General features: G+C 36.4%; 2 protein-coding genes across 2 annotated transcripts; both read right to left on the reverse strand.

The window, feature by feature from the left end:
* Positions 1-6,805: 6,805 nt before the first annotated feature.
* Positions 6,806-9,470, reverse strand: LOC122914148 (olfactory receptor 52K1-like). The gene is made up of 2 exons (XM_044260781.1): positions 9,448-9,470; positions 6,806-7,754 (listed from the first exon to the last, which is right to left on the reverse strand). Exons 1-2 carry the CDS (start codon positions 9,468-9,470, stop codon positions 6,806-6,808), a joined length of 972 nt encoding a protein of 323 aa, XP_044116716.1.
* Positions 9,471-17,983: 8,513 nt separating this feature from the next.
* Positions 17,984-18,928, reverse strand: LOC122914149 (olfactory receptor 52D1-like). Its single transcript, XM_044260782.1, has one exon. It carries the CDS (start codon positions 18,926-18,928, stop codon positions 17,984-17,986), a length of 945 nt encoding a protein of 314 aa, XP_044116717.1.
* Positions 18,929-26,547: the final 7,619 nt, after the last annotated feature.

Below are 26,547 nucleotides of genomic sequence, written 5' to 3' on the forward strand. Positions count from 1 at the left end.
CCCTAACCTGAGCTCCTCAAAGTCTGATTCCTAGGGAGAAAGAAATAAAGGACACTTTGAAACCACTGCAACATTTGACCTAAAATGCTGTGTATTCTAGTTTACAGTGATAATCATAATTATATAAACTAATGATCAAATGAATGCTTCAGCTACTTAAAGTATGGAGGGAGATAATTCTATACTACTGTCTCTACAGAAGCAGTCTCAGGGATAAATGCTCAATAAAGAGATACTTTAGATTTTCATGTGGCTCTGATCCTACTTAATAACCAATGTGTGCAATCCTATAGGACTTTTTCCCAGATATACAATCTGATGGGAGACCCGACATTTCCGACATTATAGGCAGGAGGTGGGGTAAGGACAAGCTATGAAGCATGGTTTTAATACAGAATTGAGGCAGTTGAATTCATTATCCCAGAGTCTTCAGTTCTTGAGTCTGACTTTGGTACTTTGAAATTCTTCTCTGGACTGTTTGTTTTGATTTTGACAGAGAATCTAAGAATTCTGCCAATTTTATACTTGAAAAGCATGATGTTATTTTGGAGCAATAACTATTATTTTGGATGACAAATGTGGTGTCCAAAAGGCCTCAATTCATAATAATTTAGTATTAAAGTCCCAGATTATTCAATAAGGCATGGTTAGGGAGTGGGCCAAAGTAAAGGCAAATTAATAATTTTTTATGTATATGTGTATTTATGTGAGGAATATGGTTAAGATTAGTGGTAATACATATTTCTATAGAAGTTAAGACTATTATATTTGTTAAATATTTTAACTACAACTATTTTGAATCAAAATGCATATTTACAAATTTATAAGTTATTTGATTAAATTCAGAAAGAGTGTACTTAATGAATACATTAGAAGTAGAAATCAAACAAGTGTATAATAAATACAAAAATAACAAAGGAATACGACTTTTTTCTTATACTATGAATGAAATTAAATTCCGCTATTAAGGTTTAGACTCCATATTTTATTAGAAACACTCTAACTACATATTTATAAAAGATAATCACAGAAGAAAAATTTCTATATAAGATGAAAATAAAGAGATAGAAAATATAACACAAAGTTGCTCTAAAAGTAAAAGTATAGTAATCATACTGTGGCCTTTTTTGTTTTGATTGTCAATGAACTCAGGTTATTTGTATTTTTTTTGCTAATTTATTTATTCTAAATATTTAAAACCCCAAATAGAGTGGCATATCTGTATCATCTATGCATCATAAAATGAGTTATTCAGATCTAAGAACTTCATATACCAACTGCATTTGGCAAAAAGCATACCACAGCCAAATGATAGACAGGCAGACTGCCTGGAAAGTAACTTGGTACAGTGAAAATAGCCAAGTTTTTGAGATAATATATGTCTGGAATACAATATTAGTCCTGTCACTTAAGTGATTTGTCCAAGTTGTTTAAGTTTCTAAGTCTCATTTCCTCATCTCAAAAGTGGGATGAGGTTTACCTTTCAAAGCTTGCAGTAAGGATGAAATCCATCATTAAAGTCCAACATTGTATAAAATATACAACATGCTTTGGTGTTCTATAAATGCAAATTTTCTTCCTTTTCTATGAAGTAAAAATTGTGAGATATTAAAAAAATAATGTCCTTTTTGTTGATTCTTGGAAAAAACTCTAACTAGGATAATAAATAGTGTTGAATTGACATCGCAAAAAAGAATATTTAATGGCCCTAGCAATTTTATCCTCAAATATTTTTAGATTCATTATTTGTTAGAGAACAAAAAAAAATATGTACTGTCACCAGAAATAGATACCTGGCCAAAAAAAGGATGCTAAAAATTTTAATAGGTACATTTTAGTTCAATAAGGGAAATTATCCTATCACAAATACACACAGAAAAGACAGCCCTGTGAAACCAGAGGCTCACTACCAGTGAAAGTTTCCATGTAGAAATTGAATGATGATCTATGAGTAATAATGTAGATGAAAATTCTCCATGTCACAGGGACATCAGGACATTAGTGTGTTAAGCAATATGGTAAAGTCTGAGTGATCAGGAACAGTTGCCAGCCAGGAACAACCACATCAACACTAATTATAAGTAGAGACACCATCAATTTAGACATAAAATTTAGAAATGCACCTATTATTTTCTAGAGAATGTAACTGGGAATTCTAAAGACTGTGGACCCCAATCATGGCCTTACAAGAGTTGGTGATAGTAGTACGTGGTTTAAAAGATTTGAGAATCTCTTTTCCTTATATGCCTTTGCATCCCAGGATTTTCTACTCTTTCCTCATCCTTTTCTCCCTTTTCCTAGAGTAATACCTGTAGATGGTTGTGAGTCTGGTCACAGTGGGACTGGGACCAGCAAAGCATCCATCTGCTTCAAGTATGAAGAAAACCTGTTGATGGCCAGAATAAGATGGAGTGTCTAAGCTGGAGGCAGATTTATGCTGGTTTGTTCTGGCCCTTTTGGGTCCTCAGTGGCCTCTCTGTTGGGCAAAATGCCTTACCTAGCTTGGATATTCTGGGAAACGCATCTTAGAGCCAATTACTAAGGATACCACGGGAGGATAAGAGCAGATAATTAAGGAGCACTGTAAATATAACTGTTGGTCTATGTTAGGAACTTGAGGGAGAAAGAGTAAGGACTATGGGAGAATCACTTAGGATGGAAATTAAAGAATTCCTGCTGTAATAGAGGGCAGAACTGCTTACTGCTATAATCACATACAAATTGCTTTAGCTTGCTTCAAAACCAGTAGTTTAAACCATTTTCATTTCCAGTGACTTTGGGGACCCCATAAGTAAAACTTAAACTAAAATTGGTGATGCAACATGGGGGCTTAAGTGGGTAGGAGAAGAATCCATGAAACAAGATGGGATAGGGAGGGAGACAAACCATAAGTGACTCTTAATCTCATGAAACAAACTGTGGGTTGCTGGGGGGGAGGGGGGTTGGGAGAAGGGGGGTAGGGTTATGGACATTGGGGAGGGTATGTGCTTTTGGGTAAATTGGAAGGGGAGATGAACCATGAGAGACTATGGACTCTGAAAAACAATCTGAGGGGTTTGAAGTGGCGGGGGGGTGGGAGGTTGGGGTACCAGGTGGTGGGTACTATAGAGGGCACAGCTTGCATGGAGCACTGGGTGTGGTGAAAAAATAATGAATACTGTTTTTCTGAAAATAAATAAATTGGAAAAAAAAAGAATATTGATTTCCTGGAAGCAAGTAAAATCCACAAAAAGCTGAAAAAAAGGGGGAGATTAAGGGCATACTTATCTTGATGAGTGCTGAGAAAGGTATGATTACTGAATCATTATGCTGTACACCTGAAAGTAATATAACACTGTACATTATACTTCAAAAAATGTATACATTAAGAAATCTTAATTGACTACATTGAAGCCATAGTTTGGTAAATAAGATATATAAAAAGGAACATCAGGGTAAGATTAAAGTAGAAACAAGAGAGGAACTCTAGAAAACAAATATTACAAAATGCTAGGTTTAGGAGACACTGAGTTTCAGAAAGACTTGGCAAAAGTCACAAACTCAATTTGAGAGTAAATAGCAAAGAAGGGAGAAACAGTTAACTATTTTGCAGGTGACCAAGGTAAACATCCTAATAACACTGACTGGGCCTTGTTTATTTACTATTATTTCCCAGTGTCTGGCAAGTGGTAGGTCTTCAAATATTTTTATATGAATAAATGCATACACTCTGTCCCTACCTCCACAGGTCTTCATCAAGCATCTGCTCTAGACTCTAGGCCAGTAATAACACTGCAAGCGAAAGCAACAGTCGCACAACCTGTGAGCTGGTCAAAGTCTTCATTAAGCCATGTTCCTCAACCTAAAGTATATTCAGGGTACTCAATTCAATTTAATTCTTCCTATCATGATTGCTACCAACTTGGATCAAATGACTATCACACTGCCCTAGAAAACTTTTATAAACCACTAAAAGGTCTTTTTTGCATTCATTTATTCCATTCTTTGTCTCAGCCCATTTTCCTCACTGTAGCCACAATGCTCTTGTTACTTAAAAAAATATATATATATTTATTTATTTATTTGAGAGAAAGAACGTGAGTGGAGGAGGCAGAGGGAGAGAGAGAAGCACACTCCCCGCTGAGCCAGGAGCCCCATGCAGGGCTCGACCCCAGAATCATGACCTGAGCCGAAGGCAACTGCTTAACTGACTGAGGCACCAGGGCACTCCCCAATGATCTTTTTAAACCACAAACCTGATACATCACTCCTATGCATAAAACATTCATAGTCTTCTCGTTTTTAGACTAAAATTGAGAATCCTTAGTATGGCTTATCACCCTTGCTTGCTACTGTCTCAGCCTCACACATCTGCTCTTCACCTCACTCTCCATCCTCCGACCTGTGAAATGGACTTTCTCTGGTTCTTCAAGTGTATGACACCACTTCCTATCTTAAGGTCCACACATGTTCATGCATCCTGTTCTCTCTCCCTGTAACATCACCAGTCCCATTTCATGACCTCTTTTCCTTTTCGCAGCTACTTGACTCCCATTCGACATTCCAGTAAGTGTCATTTTTAAGGAAAACTTCCTTGGTTGCTCTAGACTATATCAAAACCCCATGTTATATGTGCTTATATAAATCTTTGTTTCTACTTGACAGGACTTAATATCCAGTGGAATTATGCATGTGAGCATCACTTGATCATTTCACCTCCACCAGACTGGAAAGTCCCTGACACATGGACTTTGTTTTGCCTACCTCTCCTCAGAATCCAGCTCAATGTAGCCCATTTTAGCCACTCCATCAATAGATTTTTGCTGCATGAATACATGAATAAGTTGCATATCTTCTTCCTCTTGATTAGAATTTAATGTAGAATCTTTGAAGATTTAGTTTTGTGTTTGTTATTGTTGGACATCTTCTATTTGTCATCCTGTACATTTTGTATGTAACTAACTCCTTAGTTCTTATTTCCAGTCATAACATGTGAACAGCTCTGATGCTGGTTAAGGAATACATTATAATTAAATTCCATGATTTATGATGCTCCAAATTAAAAAAAAATACAGCAATAAGGTCCAGACTTACCAATTTGTCTTCAGGAAACATTCAATATAATGGCAATAGTCTCAAAGTTTACATTTCCCTAGGCATTCTCTTCTCTTTAGATCTGTCCTTACTGTCATTCTCATTTTTCTGCATTATCTTAGAGAGAGAAAGACATAGAGAGAGCGGGTTATGGGAGAGGGAGGGAGAGAAAGAAGCAGACTCTCTGCTGAATGTAGAGCCCAAGGCAGGACTTGATCTCACACCCTGAGTTCTTGATCTGAGCTGAAATCAAGAGCCAGACCCTTAACTGACTCAACCACCTAAGTGCTCCAGAAATCTATTATTTGAATGAAGGTGAAGTCTTCATGGACAGGACAATGAGTACAAGGGATATATAAGAATGAGAAGAGAAACAGCAGATAAGGATTTCGTTAAGCTTTGCTTTGCTATACTGGTGCTTATAGGGTCCTGACATACAAATTTTGTGTATTCTTTAACTTTTAGGAGGATGACTGATCTCAATGTAGAGATGTGCTAGGCATAGTAATTAAAAACTAATGCCTTGAAAATATCAGTGGCAACTGTTGAAATAGCCCAACTGGGAAATGATAAAACCCTGAACAATGATATTTTAGTAGAGTCTAAGGAAGAGAAATGGAGAGAAGTAGCCCTGATATTTACCTCTAAAAAGCTCCTATATTAAGTAGAAGGAAATTAAAGAGAAAAGAAAGTACAAATAATACTTTATAAGTAATAAATCACAAATAGCATCAATTCAATGAAATTTGGCATGTATTTATTAAGTAATTCTGGGGTAATTTCCATTTTGTACAAGCCAAGAAGTGAAGAGTCATATTTTTTAAAGAGAAAATACTCAGATTTTTTTCAGAAAAATATTTACATCTTTTTTAATGATTTTGTCTTTAGTTATCACCAGTAGCATAATCACAATTTTTTTTAATTCAGTTATTTTACCAATGGACTTCCTCCTTTAGCAAGGACATGTAATATCTGAAGACTGGCAAAGCTAGCTCAGTGGCTTGTGCCTAAGCTCTGGGCAAATTACATACATACATCCCAAGTATATAGCATCAAGCATAAAGTTGTTTCTGTTTTCAGGACACTCTGTGATGAAGGCAGAGATTACTTTTAAAGAGACCCAAAATTAGTTCAAGTAACAAAATAATAGCAGGCACAAGTCATTCTTGGTGGAGCAATACAATGTCTAAACTTCTGTGGGCTTCATTATTACAATATTGAACTTTTCCACATTTCTGTTTGACAACTGTCCTGTGTGTCCATTCTTGTGAATAAAACACAATTATTTATTATATTAAAAGGACATCAATCCTATTACATTGCCTCTTCTGTATAATATTGACAGCACTCATTAATTTTTCAATTGCAGATGTTTCCTGTGGAATTTTCTGAGGTTCCCATGGGTTTCTTCACATTTTCAATCACTCCCTATTTTAAAATAAACTACTAGTCTCAGTTACAACACAGAAGATCAGTAGCAGCAAGAAGCAGAAGGGGATCTCTTTCCAAATCAACAAGTTTTGAATAAGCTCCCTAATATCCAGGTGTGCACAAAATATCTCATGTCCTCTAGTTTCATTACAGTGAGAGAATTTCTATTGTGTGTGGTCAGTCTTTCCCACTAAAATGTTTCAGGGAGGTAATTTTTCATGCCTGTTAAAAAAATGGAATCGATTATTTTCATAATTTCCTTCCTATTATGATAATATCTTTGCAAACAAGTTCAGGATAGTCAAGTAACTTTTACCTTTAGAGAACTAAGAACATGGTCTCGAATTTTTTTGGTCCGAATACCATAAACAATGGGGTTAAGGAAAGGTGGTACCAGAAGGTACATATTGGCAATAAATATATGAATTTGGGGAGCCACATTGTGGCCAAAGCGGTGAGTGAGGAAGGTAAAGACAGCTGTGGAGTAGAAAACAAGGATGACACAGACATGGGAGCCACAGGTACCTAGAGCTTTAAAACTTGCTTCCCGTGATGGAAGGCGAAAGACTGCACGGAGGATTAAGACATAAGAGACAGCAATGAAAAAGCCGTCACAGGAACCAATGACAGAGGCCACACTGAGGCTGTAACGTTTGGTAACTCCTGTGTCCACACATGCCAGCTTCACCACAGCCATGAACTCACAGTAGGTGTGGGCAATGATTCGAGTCCTGCAGTACGGCAGCTGCCTGAGCAGGATGGGGTGTGGAGAAAAGAAGACCACTCCCCGGAGTACCACAGAAGCTCCCATTTTGGCAATGCGAGAATGGGTGAGAATCGTGGTATGGCGCAGTGGGTCACAAATGGCCACATAACGGTCAAAGGCCATGGCCAGGAAAAAGCCTGATTCCATAGCAGTAAAACTGTGAATGAAGAACATTTGGGTCAGGCAGGCATCAAAGGCAATGTCATGGGCTTCCAGCCAGAAGAGACAGAGCATTCGGGGCAGGGTGGATGTGGAGAGGACCAGGTCGGTGATGGAGAGCATGCAGAGAAAGAGGAACATAGGCTCATGGAGGCTTCGCTCTGCCCTCACCACGGCCAGGATGGTCACATTCCCCACCACAGCCACCACATACATGGAGCAGAAGGGAATCCCAATCCAGACATGCAGGTGCTCTAGTCCCGGGATGCCCATCAGCAGGAAGGTGTCTGGAGATGTTTGAGATTTATTGGCTGGTCCCATTGTGCTGCTGCTCTCTGTCTTTTCTGGAAGGAAGCCTCTTTTTTAGGGCAAAAGTTTTCTGGCAAGATCATCACAAGCAAATCTGGCAACAAATGAGAAAACAAATCTAAAATACCCTAAAACATCACATTAGAAGACAACAAGGTTGTAATTTAGAGTGAAAAAACCTTAGTGACACTAGGCAAAGCTATGCAACCAAACACAAAGCACTTATTCTCAGTCAAGGCATGAATTTTACAAATTTGTTCCAACTAAAAAAAAAAAAAAAAACCCAACTTGGTAACATCCGTGTACAAGAAAATTCAATACCACTTTCTGAATTCACCATCTGACCCACTCTTATTTTTCTTCTTTTTAAAATTTATTTTTATTTTTTCAGGGTTCCAAAATTCATTGTTTATGCTCCATGCCCAGTGTTCCATGCAGTACATGCCCTCCTTAATAACCACCATCAGGCTCACCTAAACCCCATCCCCTCCCCTCCAAAACCTTCGTTTGTTTCTCAGAGTCCACAGTCTCTTATGGTTTCTCTGCCCCTCCAATTTCCCTCCTTAATACCCATCACTGGGATAACCCATCCCTCCACCCCCCTTCCCTCTACAACCCTCAATTTGTTTCCCAGATTCCATAGTCTCTCAGGTTCATCTCGCCCTCTGATCTTCCCCCTCATTTTTCCCTTCCTTCTCCTAATGTCCTCCATACTATTCCTTATGCTCCACAAATAAATGAAACCATATGATAATTGAATTTCTCTACTTGACTTATTTCACTGTCCATGTTGATGCAAAAGTTGGGTATTCATCCTTTCATATGGTTGAGTAATATTCCATTATATGTATGGACCACATCTTCTTTATCCATTCATCTATTGAAGGACATCTTGGCTCTTTCCACAGTTTGGCTATTAGGACATTGCTGCTGTGAACATTGGGGAATATGTGCCCCTTCTTTTCACTACATCTGTATCTTTGGGATAAATACCCAGTAAGGCAATTGCTGGGTCATAGTATAGCTCTATTTTTAACTTTTTGAGGAACTTCCACACTGTTTTCCAAAGTGGCTGTACCACCTCAAATCACCACCAACAGTATAAAAGAGGGTTCCTCTTTCTCCCAACACTTTTTAAACTAACAAATTCATTGAGAGAAGACCTACCTACCAGTATTCACATATGCCTAAAAAAGGCAAAGAAGCAGATTTTTCACATGTGACATTTTCTCTTGTGTTGTCATAAATTATGGTATCCTATATGCAGAGATGCAAGTACAAAGGAACCCTTCAATTTTTTAAATACAACATTAAGCTTCATTCAAGCACACTGCATTAATGTACACATAAGTGTATTCAAATATGCATGGATATATTTTAATAAGCTTATATTTTAAAGCACATAAAAACACTGTTATACCTATTAAAATACACTCTCCATTTTTTTTCTTAGAATTATTAGGCTGGAAATCAAAATCTGAATGTGGAGATGGTACACAGAGATGTCAACTCTCTTATTTATATTTTTTTTCCAATTCATTTATTTTCAGAATCTTATTTATATTTTTAAAGGATTTTATTTGTTTGAGAGAGAGAGAGAATAGCAAGGGAGCAGCTGAGGGAGAGGGAGAAGCAGACTCCCTGCTGAGCAAAAATCCTGACATGGGGCTTGATCCCAGGACCCTGGGACCATGACCTGAGCTGAAGGCAGATGCTTAACTGACTGAGCCATTAAGGCATCCCTCAACTCTCTTCTTTTAGAAAACCCATTAGGAGGAATGTTTACACACCACAAAGTTCTACTATGGAAGTCTTTCTGTACTTTGTACTCTCTTATCCATGCAGATTAATTAGTATGAAGATTAACTACATCAAATATTACAACAGTTAATGTGACTAAGGATTGTAGAGGTGGGAAGTATTTTGACAATAAAGGATGTATAGAGAAATGACTGGCTATAGCTTGTTTTTTGATCCCCCTTAACAAACAGACACTTTTTTTTTTTTAACCTCATTCCAAAATATTCTTCCTCTCACAAGAATTGCCCCAACTAATGCTGAATGGGAGGAAACTGGCTGTTCTTTGCACACAGCTGTCTTTGACCTCAAAGCCTGTCCTGGTCAAGCAGCTTTAATGCTATTTTAATCCTAATTTGGAGTATCTATGACCTTATGTTCCCTCTACTTCAGAACTAATCAAGAGTAACTATATTTATATCAGTTGTGGAATAAAAGGTTGATTCCAGTATATTACATGTCTGTGATCTTTATTCTTAACTTTACTAAGTGTATTTGAAGAGGCAAACATTACTTTTTTTGAGGATCTGATAATTCTATAAATGCAAATGTTTGAATGTAGCCCTTTCCTCTCTTTCTCTGTCCTGTGTCTCTATTTTAACTCACCCAGATTAAAAGCTGAGAGTCATCCAAAGTCAGCTTCTGTAGGGAGAAGATGCTAAGACGTGTGCCCAGTAAACGGGAGCTGGAATTACATCCAAATGTAAATCTCACTGGATTTATGGGTATCAATTGTAGAGAAACCAGTGGTCCTCTGAGATACCGGGCCTCTTCCTAAACTACAAGACCTAAATTACTTTTAGGTTTAGCAATTATTATTTACTATCCCTTAAGATAATAAATAAGGACATTATTATTTCCCAAAGGTCTCTTGCGTGCTAGTTAGCCCACTTCCAGTTTCCACATGTTGACAACCTCCAGTCAGAACATACTTTAAGCCTTCCCTTTTATTCCCTATAAAACTTTCCCACTGTCTGGTGGCCTTTGAATCTCAGCAAAAGGGAAACAATGATAGCCAATACTATTGCTACAGCAAGTTCTAAATAAAATATATCTGCTTGCTCCCACTTGTTTATTTCCACAACTGTATGAATGTTTTAATATTTTTGAAGTAATTATTAGTTGCATGTAAGTTTTAAAAATTTTGGTTGCTTGAAATTTCTTTCATTATCAAATGGCCATTGTTATCTCAACCCAACACTATTTTGTTTATTACTAATGAAAATATGCAACCATTGATTTTTGGATATAGAAAGATTCATACAGTAATTTCATGTCTTGTGTACAGCGAAACACTACATTATATGGTTCTGGAATAACTGTGAAGTGTACCTATCAGGTTGTTAGTGAGCTATGTTGACTGGTATCAATTGGTGTATCAAATAGTAATGAGAATGTCAACTCTAAGGCAAACAATACTTCACTCAGAAAATACGACTGCAATTTAAAAAGTTCCAACATTTTACTTCTGAAAGATTGATATGAATAAGAATTAAAAGCTCTTGTTTAGCACAAGAACGCTACAATATTAATATTTTTTTACTAATTTTCACTGAAAATATGGAAATGCACTTATAGTGAGTATCAAAGATGTTTTTCATGAGAACAAAATGTAGGTTCCAAAAAGACAAATACTGAATATCTAACTTACATGTGGGATCTAAAAAAAATTTTTTTTTTCATAGAAACAAAACAATAAATAGAATGCCAGGTTGCAGAAATAACAGGCAGGGGGAAACAGGTGCTATAGGTCAAAGGGTTCAGATTTTCAGATAATAAAAATAGGTTCTGGAAATCTAATGTACAACTTGGTGAGTATAGTTAATAATACTGTTAATAATATAGCTAATAATACGGTACTGTGGACTGAAAGTTACTGAAAGTAGATCTTAAGACCCACTCAGGAACACTTATACACACACACATGCTAATTACTTGAGGTGCTGGATGTGTTAGTTATCTTGATTTTGCTAATTACTGCACATTTTATGTGTATGTAAACCAAAGCATCGTTACACACTTTAAATATATACAATTTTACTTGTCAGTGGCTTCTCAGTAAAGTTAAAAAAATAAAGTGGAAGCAGATAATGGTGGTTGTCAAGGACTGAGGGAAAAGAAACATGGAGAGATGTTGGATAAGGAGTACAAAATTTCAGTTATGCAAAATGTATTCATCCTGACATCTAATATATAGCATGATGACTATGGATAACAATACTGTCCTGTACACTTGAAATCTGCTGAAAGGATAGATCCTAAGTTTCCTTACCACATACAAAAGAAAGGTAAATATGTAAAGTAATGGGTATGTTCATTAGCTTGATTGTAGCAATTATTTCACAATATACCTGTACATCAAATCACCAAGATGTACATTTTGAAGATATAAAATAAAAAGTGTGTATTATTTAAAACATGGCCATGAATAATAAAAATATATATTATGAAACATTAAAAGTGAAATTTTTTAAATGTCAGATTTCACATATGGGGCCTATTGACATTTGTGACCAAAGAAATGTCTTGGAACTTATGCTTCCAAAATAATTTTGGATAAATTTGAGCAAATGCCAATCAAGATCTGTACTGTTATGATCTGAAAAATAACATATTCTTGTCTTTAAAAATTTTGTATAGAATTAGTTTTCCCTGTGCATATACTTCAACATCTCTGTATATTCTTTGTACTACTTTTGTACAGAATATGATTATTTTTAACCTGATTTATAACTATAGTCCTTTACATTGAAAGTAATTTTTTGGATGCTTGGATTTGCTTTTGCTATTTTTATGTTGTATTTTAAACTGACAGTTAAATTTTCTGTTCTTTTTTGCATTTTCTAGATTTATTATTTTCATTATTCCATGTTACCCTCTATTAATTTAGTCACTATATTTTCTAACATTTATTAGTAGTCTCCATGGAAATTAAAACATACAGATGGCCAATCCTAAATTTCAATTAACTTCAGAAGCAGGTAGCAGTGCCTGGATGGCTCAGTGCCTTATGCTTCTCTGTGCTGGGGGTGAAGCCTGCTTAAGATTCTTTCTCTGCCCCTTCTCCCTAAAAAAAAAAAAAAAAAACTTTAGAAGTAATTAACAAAAATTGAATTTATTTCTCCTAGTCACATATTATTAAAGTTGGAATTTCCTTGAGGGCTTCAGATAGTTTGCATACTGCAGTTGGGACAAAGATTCTTCAAATAAGACAAAGGTAATTTAGAGTCTTTTCTCGGAGGTTAGATTGACTCTGAGATTCAAATATTTTTATTTATTTATTTGTTGGAGGAGACACAGAGAGTGCTAAGGCAGGGGGAGCAGCCAGCAGAGAGGGAAGCAGGCTCCTCAGTGAGCAAGGAGCCAGATCAGGACCAGAGCAGAAGGCAGATGTTTAACCAATTGAGCCACTCAGGTGTCCCAAGAGAAATATCTTCCAAGTATTCAAATAAAGACTCAGAAAATAACCATTGTGGGTTTTGTTTTTGTTTTTGACCAGAATAGTATTTTGACTTTCTTTCTTTTTTTTAATTGCTTAATTTTTGATATAAAATATTTCATTTACTTGTGGAGCATAAGGAATAACACCGAGGACATTGTGTGAAGGAGAGAAGTGAGTTGGGGGAAATCGGAGGGGGAGACAAGTATGAGAGTCTGTGGACTCTGAGAAACAAACAGGGTTTTGGAGGGGAGGGTCTAGGGGGTTGGGAGGGCCTGGTGGTGGGTATTAAGGAAGGCATGTATTGCATGCAGCACTGGGTGTGGTGTATAAACAATGAATCTTGGAACACTGAAAAAATAAAATTAAAAAAATATTTTAATCGTATAAGCAAAAATATAGTCATTATCATTGTGAAAATATTAAAATAATCTATATCATGTAAAGCCAATATAATACCACATGAACTATTTCCCTTTAAATTTAAGACTCGGGGTGCCTGGGTGACTCAGTGGGTTAAGAATCTGTTTTAGGCTTAGGTCACAATACCAGGGCCCCGGGATTAAGCCCCATATCAGGCTCTCTGCTTAGAATGGAGTTTGCTTCTCCCTCTCCCTCTGCCTGCTGTTCCCCCTGCTTGTGTACTCTCTATCAAATAAAGGAATAAAATCTTAAAAAATAAATAAATAAAGTTAAGACTCTACTTTTAAATGGTTACTTCGAAAAGAGTATTGCAACAGAATAGAGAATTTGTCAGTAGATTTTCAGCTGATCACCGTAATTTTCTTTCTCTGTTTCTTTCCCTTCATTTTTATAATTTTTCTCCAAACTAAGACTATTCAAAGTTACATTATTCCTGAGGCAAAATATGTCCTAATGTCTGTGGCACAAACTGACAAACAAAAGTGGTATGTGGAGCACTGGGTGTCATACACTAACAATGAATCCTGGAACACTGCATCAAAAACTAACAATGTACTGTGTGGTGGCTAACATAACATAATAATAAAGGGGGGGTAGTTATATGTTAATTACACAAAAAGTTCTTAAAAATTAATAAAACTGAAGGCTGTGCCATAAGTAAACCCTCAATCATGAACCCGGTTTCTTTATCATGGAAAGTTACCACAGAATATTCTTTCTCCTTCCTCTATGTATTCACGGTATTCTGTTCACAAATTCCCCTTTTTCTGTGATCCTTCCTTCTGTTCATTACAGTTCATTGTTAATTTTGACCCAAAACCACATTAATTATTAGAAATGTTTCCTAAATAAGAACCTTAACCACCGTGTGATCTGGAAAGCAATTGATGGACACATATTATAAAAGTAAAACTTAGGATTCTAAGATTAAAAGTACCTTCTAAGTTGACTTAGAATGTGATTATGTGATCTGTGAAATTATGAAATTAAGGGAAGTGGATGTAGGGCTTTTGGTATAGAGGGTCCAATCAACTTGTCGCCATTTTATGAAGCCCAGTCTAAGCATCTCCTTTAAGTTATGTTGTTGACACATTTTTTTAGGGCAGCCTCCAGGGCAGTTCCTGAGACTACATCCTTACAGGATCTTTCACCTACTAAAATAATATTTTTCTACTTTTCTACTGGAAGCACTGAATTACCCAAGTAAAGCAAATGTGTCTGGGACTTGTACTCCTGCCCATGCACCTGGTTGTTTCCTCTTCCTGGAAAACACTCAGGTCTCATAGAGCTAAAAAAAAAAAAAAAAAAAAAAAAATAGCTAGCTGCCTGCCCACTTGTTTTCCTGTGGACACAAGGGCTAAAAGGTGGCAGCAAAATAGATAATATCTCATGAGAATACATGGCAACTAACAGAACTTCTGGTGACAGTTCCCCTCCAGGGTTTTCTGATCCTCTAAGTTTGGTGTCCAGGTCAATGAATATATCTGACACAATGAAGATCTGGGCTTGGGAATCATGTGGGAAGAATCTGAGCATCAGATTCATGAAAATAATAGTTTCAGGTATGTGCATAAACAAGGACATACAGAAGTTATGGGTATGATCATGGACAATAATCATTGGACAAATCTATTCAGAATCCCTACTGGAAGACTCTCTAACCAATGTACCTACTAAATGCAATAGTCCAAAACCATTAAAATTGTAACCAGAGTCATTGCTGTCCTACTGACAGAAGTAAGACAAGTACTCCTATTGTATAAAAAGAATCTCAATGTGGTTTTGATTTGAATCTCCCTGATGGCTAAATCAAAACCACATTGAGATAACACCTTACACCAGTTAGAATGGCCAAAACTAACAAGACAGTAAACAACACGTGTTGGAGAGGATGTCAAGAAAGGGGAACCCTCTTACACTGTTGGTAGGAATGCAAGTTGGTGCAGCCACTTTGGAAAACAATGTGGAGATTTCTTCAGAAATTAAAAATAGAGCTACCTGATGACCATGCAATTGCACTACTGGGTATTTACCTGAAAGATACAGATGTATTGAAAAGAGGGGCCATTTGTATTCCAATGTTCATAGCAGTAATGGCCACATTCACCAAACTGTGGAAAGAACCAAGATGCCCTTCAACGGTTGAATGGGTAAAGAAGATATGGTCCATGTATATAATGGAATATTATGCCTCCATCAGAAAGGATGAATACCCAACTTTTTGTATCAGCATGGACAGTACTGGAGATTATGCTGAGTGAAATAAATCAAGCAGAGAAAGTAAATTATCATATGATTTCACTTACTTGTGGAGCATAAGGAATAACAGGGGACATTAGGAGAAGGAAAGGAAAAGTGAATTGGGGGAAATCAGAGGGGCAGACAAACCATTAGAGATTGTGGACTCTGAGAAACAAACTGAGGGTTTTGGAGGGGAAAGGGTGAGGTTTAGGTGAGGCTGATGGTGGGTTTTAAGGAGGGCACTTATCACATGGAGCACTGGGTGTGGTGCATAAACAATGAATCTTGGAACACTGAAAAAATAAAATTAAACTAAAAAAAAGTATACATTTCCCCAATAGTATACTTTCAAAATAGAAAAGTGGGAGCATTTCTTGGGGGAGATGGAAATGTCTTATACTATGATTGTGAAGTGGGTTACCTTGGTCATACATTTGTTCAAGCTTACCTAACTGTCCATTTAAGGTCTGTAATTTCACTGTATTTTATTGCGCCTCAAAAATACATTCATACATTACACATACAATAGTCTAAAATGTGTTAAAATTTTAACAATCACTGGTGTCTTGATGACAAAGAGAACACACAATACCTGAGAAAAAAAGAAACGATTGTAAAAGGGCACACTTGGTAATTAACCTGGGACAACAGTTGCAAACGAAGACTATTTCAGACAAATGTAGGTGATGGGCATGGAACAAAAATTTCAGCATTTTTCAGATTGTCTGTTTTCTTCATTAGGCAACTGCTGCCTGAGTGAATTTACTCTTAATAGACTAGATGATCATCACCACTTACATGTTCAAAATACATGAATATTTACCTTAACCAAGACCTTCTCCCTGAGGTTATATACAATTTAATATTTTACATGACTCTTAAGTCATATCCAAACTAAATTTATTAGTATAGCCCTCAAATTGCTTCCAATCTTAACCCTTTATTTCAAGGGAATCACAACGAATGTATATAGTTTTCCAAAACATAAAAATTTGTATTCTTTTTTTTTTTAAGATTTTATTTATTTATTTGACAGAGAGAGATCACAAGTAGGCAGAGAGGCAGGCAGAGAGAGAGGAGAAAGCAGGCTCCCCGCTGAGCAGAGAGCCCGATGCGGGACTCGATCCCAGGACCCAGAGATCATGACCCGAGCCGAAGGCAGCAGCTCAACCCACTGAGCCACCCAGGTGCCCAAAAATTTGTATTCTACTTATAGTTACATTATGTACTGAGTATTGGTGAATCCAGAGATTATCAGTCTTTAGGTTTAGCTGTGGAGTTAAGTTTCTGGGATAAATAAGGAAGGAGTGAGGAAAAGTTTCACAGCAATCAGACATCCTTTTTCAGATGGCTGCCAGGAAAAGGAATGCCCCATAGTTCTTAGATAATATTTATAAAAGATGAGAAACACATAGCAGGGAAACTAGTGAAAGCTGAGGAAAATGAACAAAAAAGGAAGCTAGTCATAGGTATTGAGGCAATAAAAAGGGGAAATATTTTACTTTGTTAATAAGAGATTTCGTATTTTTTGTTTTAAGATTAAGTTTGAGGTCAACTAGTCAATGAGGAAGATTCAATGCACATGGTAGCCTGGTAGTCTGCTAATTTTAACTACTAACTATTAAATTTGAAGGACATGAACTATACTTTAGGAGTCAGTAGAATTGAGGCTATTGCTTTATTTTATGGAGTACCCCTTGTTTCAATCAAAATTGCTCTAGAAACCATACAAGCTCTAATACCAATGTTGTCACCTTCACACAAACCTGTGTTAAAAGATTTAATTTTAATTTTTATATTTTTGTTTTCCTTGACTGGGTGATTTCTTCCTAATTACATTTAAAATCTTTCTGTATTATTAGTCTACTCATGTACTTTGATACTTCCATTGATACTACTAGACTAGAGATGCAACATTTCTTACCTGTTTTTAAAAATCACAACCATATATATATACATATATATATGTCAATATTCTTTCAAACTAACTACTCTATAAAATTCAGCATATAGATCTCAGAGAACACTTCCTTCCCTCCCCTGTTTCTCCATAGGTTTTTTTTTCCCCTCCTTCAACATACTGTTTATTCCCTATTATAACTCTTCCTGAAGATACATATTCAAAATGAGATGAACAAATTCATCACCAATATTTACTAAATGAAAAAGTTAAAATAACTTGTCGAGTTAGTATTCTCAGAAATTCTAGACATCTGGTAAAGAACAGCCTTTAGGTGGTAAATCTAATTCAGCTTGTAGGAGTAAGAACAGATAATTATTTTCTCTACATCATATCTTATATTTCTGTATAGCTTGAGACATTTCTTTTATTGATCTAACTAAAATCAGGTGACTTTGATCCTTAGTGCTCTAAGAACATGCTCCCGTATTTTCTTGGTTCTTACTCCATACACAATGGGGTTGAGGAAAGGAGGCACCAAAAGGTACATATTTGCAATAAAAATATGGATATGTGCAGGCACATTCTTCCCAAAACGGTGAGTGAAAATGGAAAAACCAGCTGTGGAATAGAACACAAGAATAACACAGACATGTGATCCACATGTGCCCAAAGCCTTAAAGCCAGCTTCTCGGGATGGCAGGTGGAACACAGAGTGGAGGATGAAGGCATAGGATACAACAGTGAGAATGGCATCACACGAGCCAATGATAGAAGCCACACTGAGGCTATAGCGTGTGGTGGTTCCTGTGTCCACACACGCCAGCTTCACCACAGCCATGAACTCACAGTAGGTATGGGCAATGATTCGTGTTCTGCAATAGGGCAGCTGTTTGAGCAGGATGGGATGTGGAGAAAAGAAAGCTATTCCCCGAATCACCACAATAATACCCATTATGGCGATGCGAGCATGAGTGAGAATCGTGGTATGGCGCAGTGGGTCACAAATGGCCACGTAACGGTCAAAGGCCATGGCCAGGAAAAAGCCTGATTCCATGGTAGTAAAGCTATGGATGAAGAACATTTGGGTCAGGCAGGCATCAAAGGCAATGTCATGGACTCCAAGCCAGAAGAGACAGAGCATTCGGGGCAGGGTGGATGTGGAGAGAACCAGGTCGGTGATGGAGAGCATGCAGAGAAAGAGGAACATAGGCTCATGGAGGCTTCGCTCTGCCCTCACCACAGCCAGGATGGTCACATTCCCCACCACAGCCACCACATACATGGAGCAGAAGGGAATTCCAATCCAGACATGCAGGTGCTCTAGTCCCGGGATGCCCATCAGCAGGAAGGTGACAGGAGAGGGAAAAGAAGTGTTGAGAGGAGGCATGTTGCTTTTCCCTTTGCTTTTTGTCACTACTTCTGAAGAGGAAGCAGCACAACCAGATGCTGAAAATATGGAGATTCAGTTCTAGAAGTCCCTTATGTTAAAAACAATTCAAATAATAAAGTGTATTTAAATTCATTAGGACCAGAGTAATCAAATTTGTAACATTATATAAGATACTGCATTTGAAAATACAAAAAGATAACTCATGTATCATTTCATATTATCACAGGGGCATAGAAGTCCCCTTAACCATTCATTTCCATAAAAAGATTCCCTGTCTATTCAATTGTACTTAATTCAACAACAGTTCAGTAGTTATGAATTAACTAACCGAGTATAGGAATTAACTAACTGATTATGGGAAGTATGGGACATTAAGTTTAATGTCATTTACATGTTACTGTGTGACAAAACCATGCTCCAGGCACTGGTAGCAAAGAAATGCACAGATCAGATCCTTTTGTGGAGGTTACACTCCATGAGGAAAACATCAGAATACAATAACTGAAGAGTGGTGTATGTGGGTAAGAGAATGCCATATTGAGGTTGATGTCTGAATGGTTGCTCAAACCTTCAGATTCTGAGTATTATTACACACTCTGGGAATGAAGACAGCAAGAAGAACTGCTGTGAAACAGGAACAAACAGAAACAGACAACAATGCCCATGTTTGGGGAACTAAGTCAAAGGAGAAAGTGGTAGGAGGGGGGGCACAAATTTTCTACATGGGTAGCTTCCTCATGTCTTTCCTTTTCCTCTGCCTGTTTAAAAAACAAAACAAAACAAAACAAAACACAAACATTTAGTGCATAAACAAGTGTCTTGAGAATATTCTAAAATTCCCTGCCTCATTTTCTTCTTTCAGAGCTTTCTGTAAAAGATCTAAGTTTACCTCAATTATATGTTTTGGATAACCTGACTTGGTATATTTTCAACTATCACTCACTGTCATTCTCTTTATCATTTATTACATAGTATTGTGTTTATTTTTCCTTTCTCCTCCTTTCTATTGTTAATACCTGTCTGAAAATTATATCTCTCACATTTTCATTATTTTATAAGTGTCAAATCCAGTGTCAAATATGTCAGGGCAGTTAATATTTAACTACTGATAAGTTGAAGAGTCCAATAAAGAGTATTCTTCAGCTTCTCCAAGGTGAATAATGCAGTATATTACTCCTCAGAATGCAGAAGTACTTTCCAAAGCCATTTTGGGTTTTAACTTCTATGGGTTCCTTCCACAACAGTGATAAACAGAAACTATATTGGAGGATTCCAGAATTTGAAATTTTACTCTTTAATTTCTCCGTCAGTATTTCTCTCTGGTGAATATAAATGAGCAAGTGGAAACCTTGTGAAACTTAAAGTTTTTGAAGGGATTCTTGTTTTATGCAGAAGATTGCACAACCCACACTCTATATGATGTAGAGAGTAGAAATAAATGATCTCTTATCTCCTGATTTAAGAGGACAACAGTTATAATCGAGGCAATCAAGCTTTCAGAGTTCGTTGTTAAATTTAGACAACCAAAAACCTGTAGGATGGCATGTGGTAAGAGTGTGCAACATCACCTGGAATATTTCTAGATGGTAACATGATGTGTACATTGCTGGGCTTGCTTCTTAAATGAGAATAATGTATTCCATGTCTTCCAGAGCTCATCTGCCACACTCCATACGTGACTAACATGGAATGTAGTATATTATGATGTCACTTTTTCATATTTTTTCTATCATGTACCCTTTAAATAGAGACATCATCTGTTCTGAGAAATATAACGATAAGGATCACACACACACACACACACACACACACACACAAACAACGTATTTCTTTTTTTTTTAACTAAACTGTATTTATTTATTTATTAACAACGCATTTCTTAAACTTAATGTCACTTACTACCTTCCCATACTCAGTGCTTCAGACTTTACCTGTTCACTGTAGAGTTGGACCCTTCTTGTGTTCCCTCATTTATTTACCCAGAAAACTGCGTTCTGATACATGCAGAGAAGTCATTTACTGGATTGGTAAATTGGTCTAATGATGTCCAAAATATCAATTAAGCATAATAAAGCATAGTCCTTTATACTTCTCACAGTTCGAGGGGAGAAATGAGCCTCTTAATGACAGAGAAGCCATGGGGATATCCCCAGATAAAGGGATGAGTGTGGAGGCAGGCATTGGGAGAGTTAGAGAGGAGAAAGGCTCTTAGATTGCTACAAATTATTTGTTTGTAAAGAAACTCTTCTTTACTAGTTTTCTGTCCTCCCCCATCTCCCTCTGAGGCACAGACACTGAGTAGTACTGCTGTCAGCTCTTGAAGAATCATCTGTTTCTCATATGCCTCAAACAAGTCCTCAGAAGTATAATATGCACTCATAAAAAACATGCATGGTTATCCCTTCATATGCTTACCAGAACCAAGAAAACACATTCACATTCTCCAGATATCACTAACTGAAGGATTGTTTTCTAGGCTTGTACATTTACTAATCCTGGGCTTTCCTCTAGAGAAAAACTCTTGAACAGTGGTGATACGGATTTTTTTTAAGATATGGATTTTGAATGATTTATGTGATAAATAGACTATGAGCAAGTGATTTATTAGGCAGTGGATTATCATGAGTGTGTATGAATTCTATAGAAATGATAACAATAGACTAAGTTTTGTCACTCAGGGTAAGTTTCATTTAGAGTGGAATCTAAACAACATATAACATCTGGTCTTGGAAATGTATACATATATACGAGGTAGATAAATAGAGATGAATATATGTAGATATGTATATATCCAAGGAAAAAAGCACAAAGTTCCATTAAGAATGGCAAACATGACATATTGAATTTAAATCTTCTATATTCTGGGCTCAAAGAGTTATAAAATATCTAAGATTCTATGGATTAAAAAATATATACATACATATACACATTGTATAACTTACAAGGAATTTTATAACCCCGGATTTAGACCATTGGCTTTGACTTATTAGGTGTTCAATAATACATGTAGGATACCTGAAAACAGTATATAATATTGGAAAAGAAAAAAACTGCACAGAAGAATACATACATTGGTTTCAAAAAATACTTTTTTTTCCCCCAGAAGCACACATGATATGATCACTATGATAACATCCTCTTGAAAATACCAACCTGTACATGAGTCCAGATACCACAAGGTAGCCTTATTTTTGCTACCCATATTGTATTCCTCCAAGTTCATGGAATATAAAAAGAATTTCAAAAGGAAAGATAATCCTCACTTCTATGATATCCTTAAAAAATATCTTTGCCTCCTAAAATCTGGCCCTTTCATCATTTCTTCCATTGAGAATAAAAAAATGTTTATTTCCTCTGCTTAAAGATTTATTACTCCTCCATTGAATCTATGATTCAGAAAATAAAAGGGTGGTGTTTGGAAGAGATCTCATGTCCTAAAAAATTTTACAGAAATCACCTGGGCTAACCCCTTTTCTCTACCCTTCTCTACTTTGATAACGATACTGATTAGCTCATACAGGATACTGAATCAGAGCCAATAAGCAACCCAAAGAGCAACCCAAAGAAGCTGCTTCTATATGTAGCAGCTTCACCATGATATTCTCAGAGGATAAGCAAGAATAACATTTGTCACAAATGGGTCCCTATAGAATCATTGCCAGAAAGGATAATGGTTTGTATCCTTGGTAGTGATTGATAGTCTACATGATCAGTCCTAATAATTCGCCTGTGCGTATCCTCAGCTTTTAGCTCCAAATGTAGCCATCCCTCAGCAACATGGTATCATTTAGTTTGTCAACCACTTAACAGGACCTGAAATCCTGAAGGGGACTGAAAAGGCTAACAAAATATTCTTTATTCCTTTGATTAACTCAATTTAATTCCAATCGGAAACCAGTGACAACCGTCATTTAATTTCCTTTGGCTGTATGACCAAAGGTGGGACTGCTGGATCATATGGTCGTTTGGTTTTGTGTTTTTCATTTTTGAGGCCTCCATACTGGTTTCCATCATGGTCATACTAACTCACCCTCCCACCAACAGCATATAAGAAGTTTCTCTATTCTCCACAGCCTCCCCAACACTTACTTGTCTTTTTTGATACCAGTCATCCTAAGGGTGTGAGGTGATATTTCACTGTGTGTGTGTGTGTGTGTGTGTGTGTTTTAAGATTTTATTTATTTACTTGAGAGAGAGAAAGAGAGAGACAAAACAAGTGGAGCAGGAAGGGGCCTGAGGCAGAGGGAGAAGCAGGCTCCCCGTAGAGCAGAGAGCCCAATGCAGGCCTCAATCCCAGGGCCCTGAGACCTTTATCTGAGTTTAAGGGACTGAGCCACCCAGACGCCTCCTCACTGTGGTTTTGATTTACATTTTCCTGAGGATGTGTGGAGTTGAGCACCTTTCATATACATGTCAAACCTCTGCCTGCCTCCTTTTGAGAAATGTGTCTTCAGGTCCTTTGTCCATTTTGTGATGGGGATATTTGGGTTTTTTGTTTTGTTCTGTTTTGTTTTTCCTTTTGGTATTGACTAGTATGAATTCCTCAGATATTTTGGATGTTAACCCCTAATGAACTATCTGGCTTGCAAAAACTTTCTCTCCTTTTCAACGGATTTTTTTTTCACTTTCCGGAGTGTTTCTATTTTTGTTTTGTTTTGTTTTGTTTGTCATGCAGAAGCTTTTTAGTTTGATACAAAACTGGGTGTTTTGTTTTAATTTGTTTGTTTGTTTGTTTTTGTCATACAGAAGCTTTTTAGTTTGATGCAAAATGCAGTCTACTTTTTTTTGGTCACCTTTGCTATGTATGATGTCATATCTAAAAAAATCATTGTGAAGGCCAATGGCAAGAAGCTTTTTCCCTATGTTTAACTAAAGAACTTTCAAGTTTTCAGATCTTGCTTTTGAGTCTTTAATCCATTTATCTTCATCTTTGTGAAAGGTGTGACATAAGGATTAAATTTCATTTTTCTGTACGTGAATACCCAGCTTTCCCAATACCTTTTACTGGAGAGACTATTGTTTTCCCTTTGCTTTGCACCCTTGTAGAAGACTAGTTGATTAGAGATGTATGGATTTATTTCTGGGTTGTGGATTCATGGATCTATTTTTCTGCTTCCATGCTAGTACCATACTGTTTTGATTACTACAGCTTTGAAATATATTTTAAAAACCAGAAAGTGTCATGCCTTCTGCTTTGTTCTTCTTGATCAAGACTGCTTTCACTTTTAGGAAACTTTTATGATTCCATATGAGTTTAAGTGTTTTTTTTTTTTTTCTATTTCTGTAGTAATGCCATTGAGATTTTGATAAGGATCACATTCAATCTGTAAGTCACTTTGGATAGTACAGAAGTTTTAACAATATTAATTCCTCCACTCACTGAATATGACTTTCTTCTAATTTTCTGTGTCATTTTTAATTTCCTTTATCAATGTTTTATAATTTCCAGTGTATAAGTCTTTTGTCTCTTTGGTCAAGTTTATTCCTGCATATTTTATTCTTTCTGTTGTTATTTTGAATGGGATTGTTTCCTTAGTTTCTTTTTCAGATAAATCATTATTTGTATACCAAAACACAAATAACATGTGTATATTGATTTTGTGTGGTGCAACTATACTAAATTTATTTATTAGTTCTAACAGTTACCATTAATAAATTGGAAAACTTAAAAATATTCACTAGTAACAAGAGTAGTGATGGGTTCTGGGATTTATTCTTGTCATGTTCATCTTCAGTTGACCTCTATGAGAGGTCACTAAACTCATTTATTTGAATTATACCAGAAAGCTCCAACCCACACTGCCCCATATTATTGTTGCTAATTTCCCTTAATGTTAATTTTTTTACATCCTCTAAAAACAGAGATGAATGATTAATATTACACTATATACTGAAGTTGAAGTATTCAGATATATATGTACATACATATGTCTATGTATATGCATACATACATGCATATATCCACTCAGTATTTAATTCAATATGCATGCTTCCTGATCTGAAAACAAAGGTTTTGTAACTAATTTTGGAATAAGTCATTTTCCAACTATGTAGAGAAAAGAGATATACTTATAGGAGCCTTAAGTGTCTGGTCCACAAGTAAGAGCCCAGTATCTCAGGTAGGATGCTTCAGTAAAAGATCTTGTCTGAACTATGGTTTAACAACAGAGACTAAGTCTTATAACAACATGCAACACTTACATATACCCACAGAGCATGGTTGAGTTTGGTGGCTCCTTTCTCATGACAGTTCCCTGCACCAGGTAAAGAAGATCTCTGTTAAACTACCACCAGTGCAGGTACATAAAATAGTTATGGACAAACAATGTATACCTTCATCTAGTGACTCAGAATTTTGAAAAGCATTGCATGCATTATATAGGAAAGATAAGCAGCAAGAAGGCAAATTACCCACAGAGACATGAAGAAATAAAAGGAGGATTCTACTGTAGCCCATCAATCCAATCAATCTTATCAATCCAATTTTCTGATCCAAGAAAATGTTACATTATTTCTTGCTTAAATGATGTCAAACACCTTTAAATTTTTAATTTAATTTTATTTTTTCAGTGTGCCAAGATTCATTGCTTATGCACAACACCCAATGCTCCGTGCAATACTTGCCTTCCTTAATACCTACCACCAGGCTCACTCTTCCTCCACCCCCTCCCCTCTAAAACCCTCAGTTTGTTTCTCAGAGTCCACAGTCTGTCATGGTTCATCTCCCCCTCCAATTTCTCTCAAATCACTCCTCCTCTCCTTCTTCCAGTGTCCTCCGTATTATTCCTTATGCTCCACAGTAAACACTTTTAACTCTTACTCTCAATTCTTTTCTAAAATATTTCCTCTGCAAATCAAAACATATTTAAAAATTCTACTGTTCAGAACCTGACATGAATTACTGTAGAAGATACGTTTAGGCAAGCAGATTTGTGTATAGATATGTATATATTCACATATGAATGTATTTGTGTGTACATATATTTTACGTATGTATACTTGTGAATAACACATACAAACTTGCCTCTTTATTTTCCACAATATCATGTTCTGGATTGTAATAATATCTAAATGTGTGCAGATACCCACAACCTTTGTTTCAAGACTCTTTCTTTGCCAAATCCATCTCTGTGCTTGACACTCTTCTTATCTTTTTCACTCTATTAGTTTTTTTTTAATTTTTTAATTTTTTATAAACATATATTTTTATCCCCAGGGGTACAGGTCTGTGAATTGCCAGGATTACACACTTCACAGCACCCACCAAAGCACATACCCTCCCCAGTGTCCATAACCCCACCCCTTTCTCCCAACCCCCCTCCCCCCAGCAACCCTCAGTTTGTTTTGTGAGATTAAGAGTCACTTATGGTTTGTCTCCCTCAATCCCATCTTGTTTCATTTATTCTTCACTCTATTAGTTTTAATTCAAAATATAACACTCAAATGAAATCTAAGAACAGATAAAAGTAATTTGTAATAAAAAACAAGAAATAGTTGCTTGGAGTTGAGAGGGACTTACTTGGACAATGACTGGAATGTGGCATGAAGGAACTCTCTGAGATACTGAAAATCTTGTCTTTTTTTTTTTCTTTCTTAAAATTTAAATTGAATTAGCC

Source organism: Neovison vison, chromosome 7, assembly GCF_020171115.1.
Source record: "Neovison vison isolate M4711 chromosome 7, ASM_NN_V1, whole genome shotgun sequence".
In the NCBI taxonomy this organism is placed as follows: Eukaryota; Metazoa; Chordata; class Mammalia; order Carnivora; family Mustelidae; genus Neogale; species Neogale vison.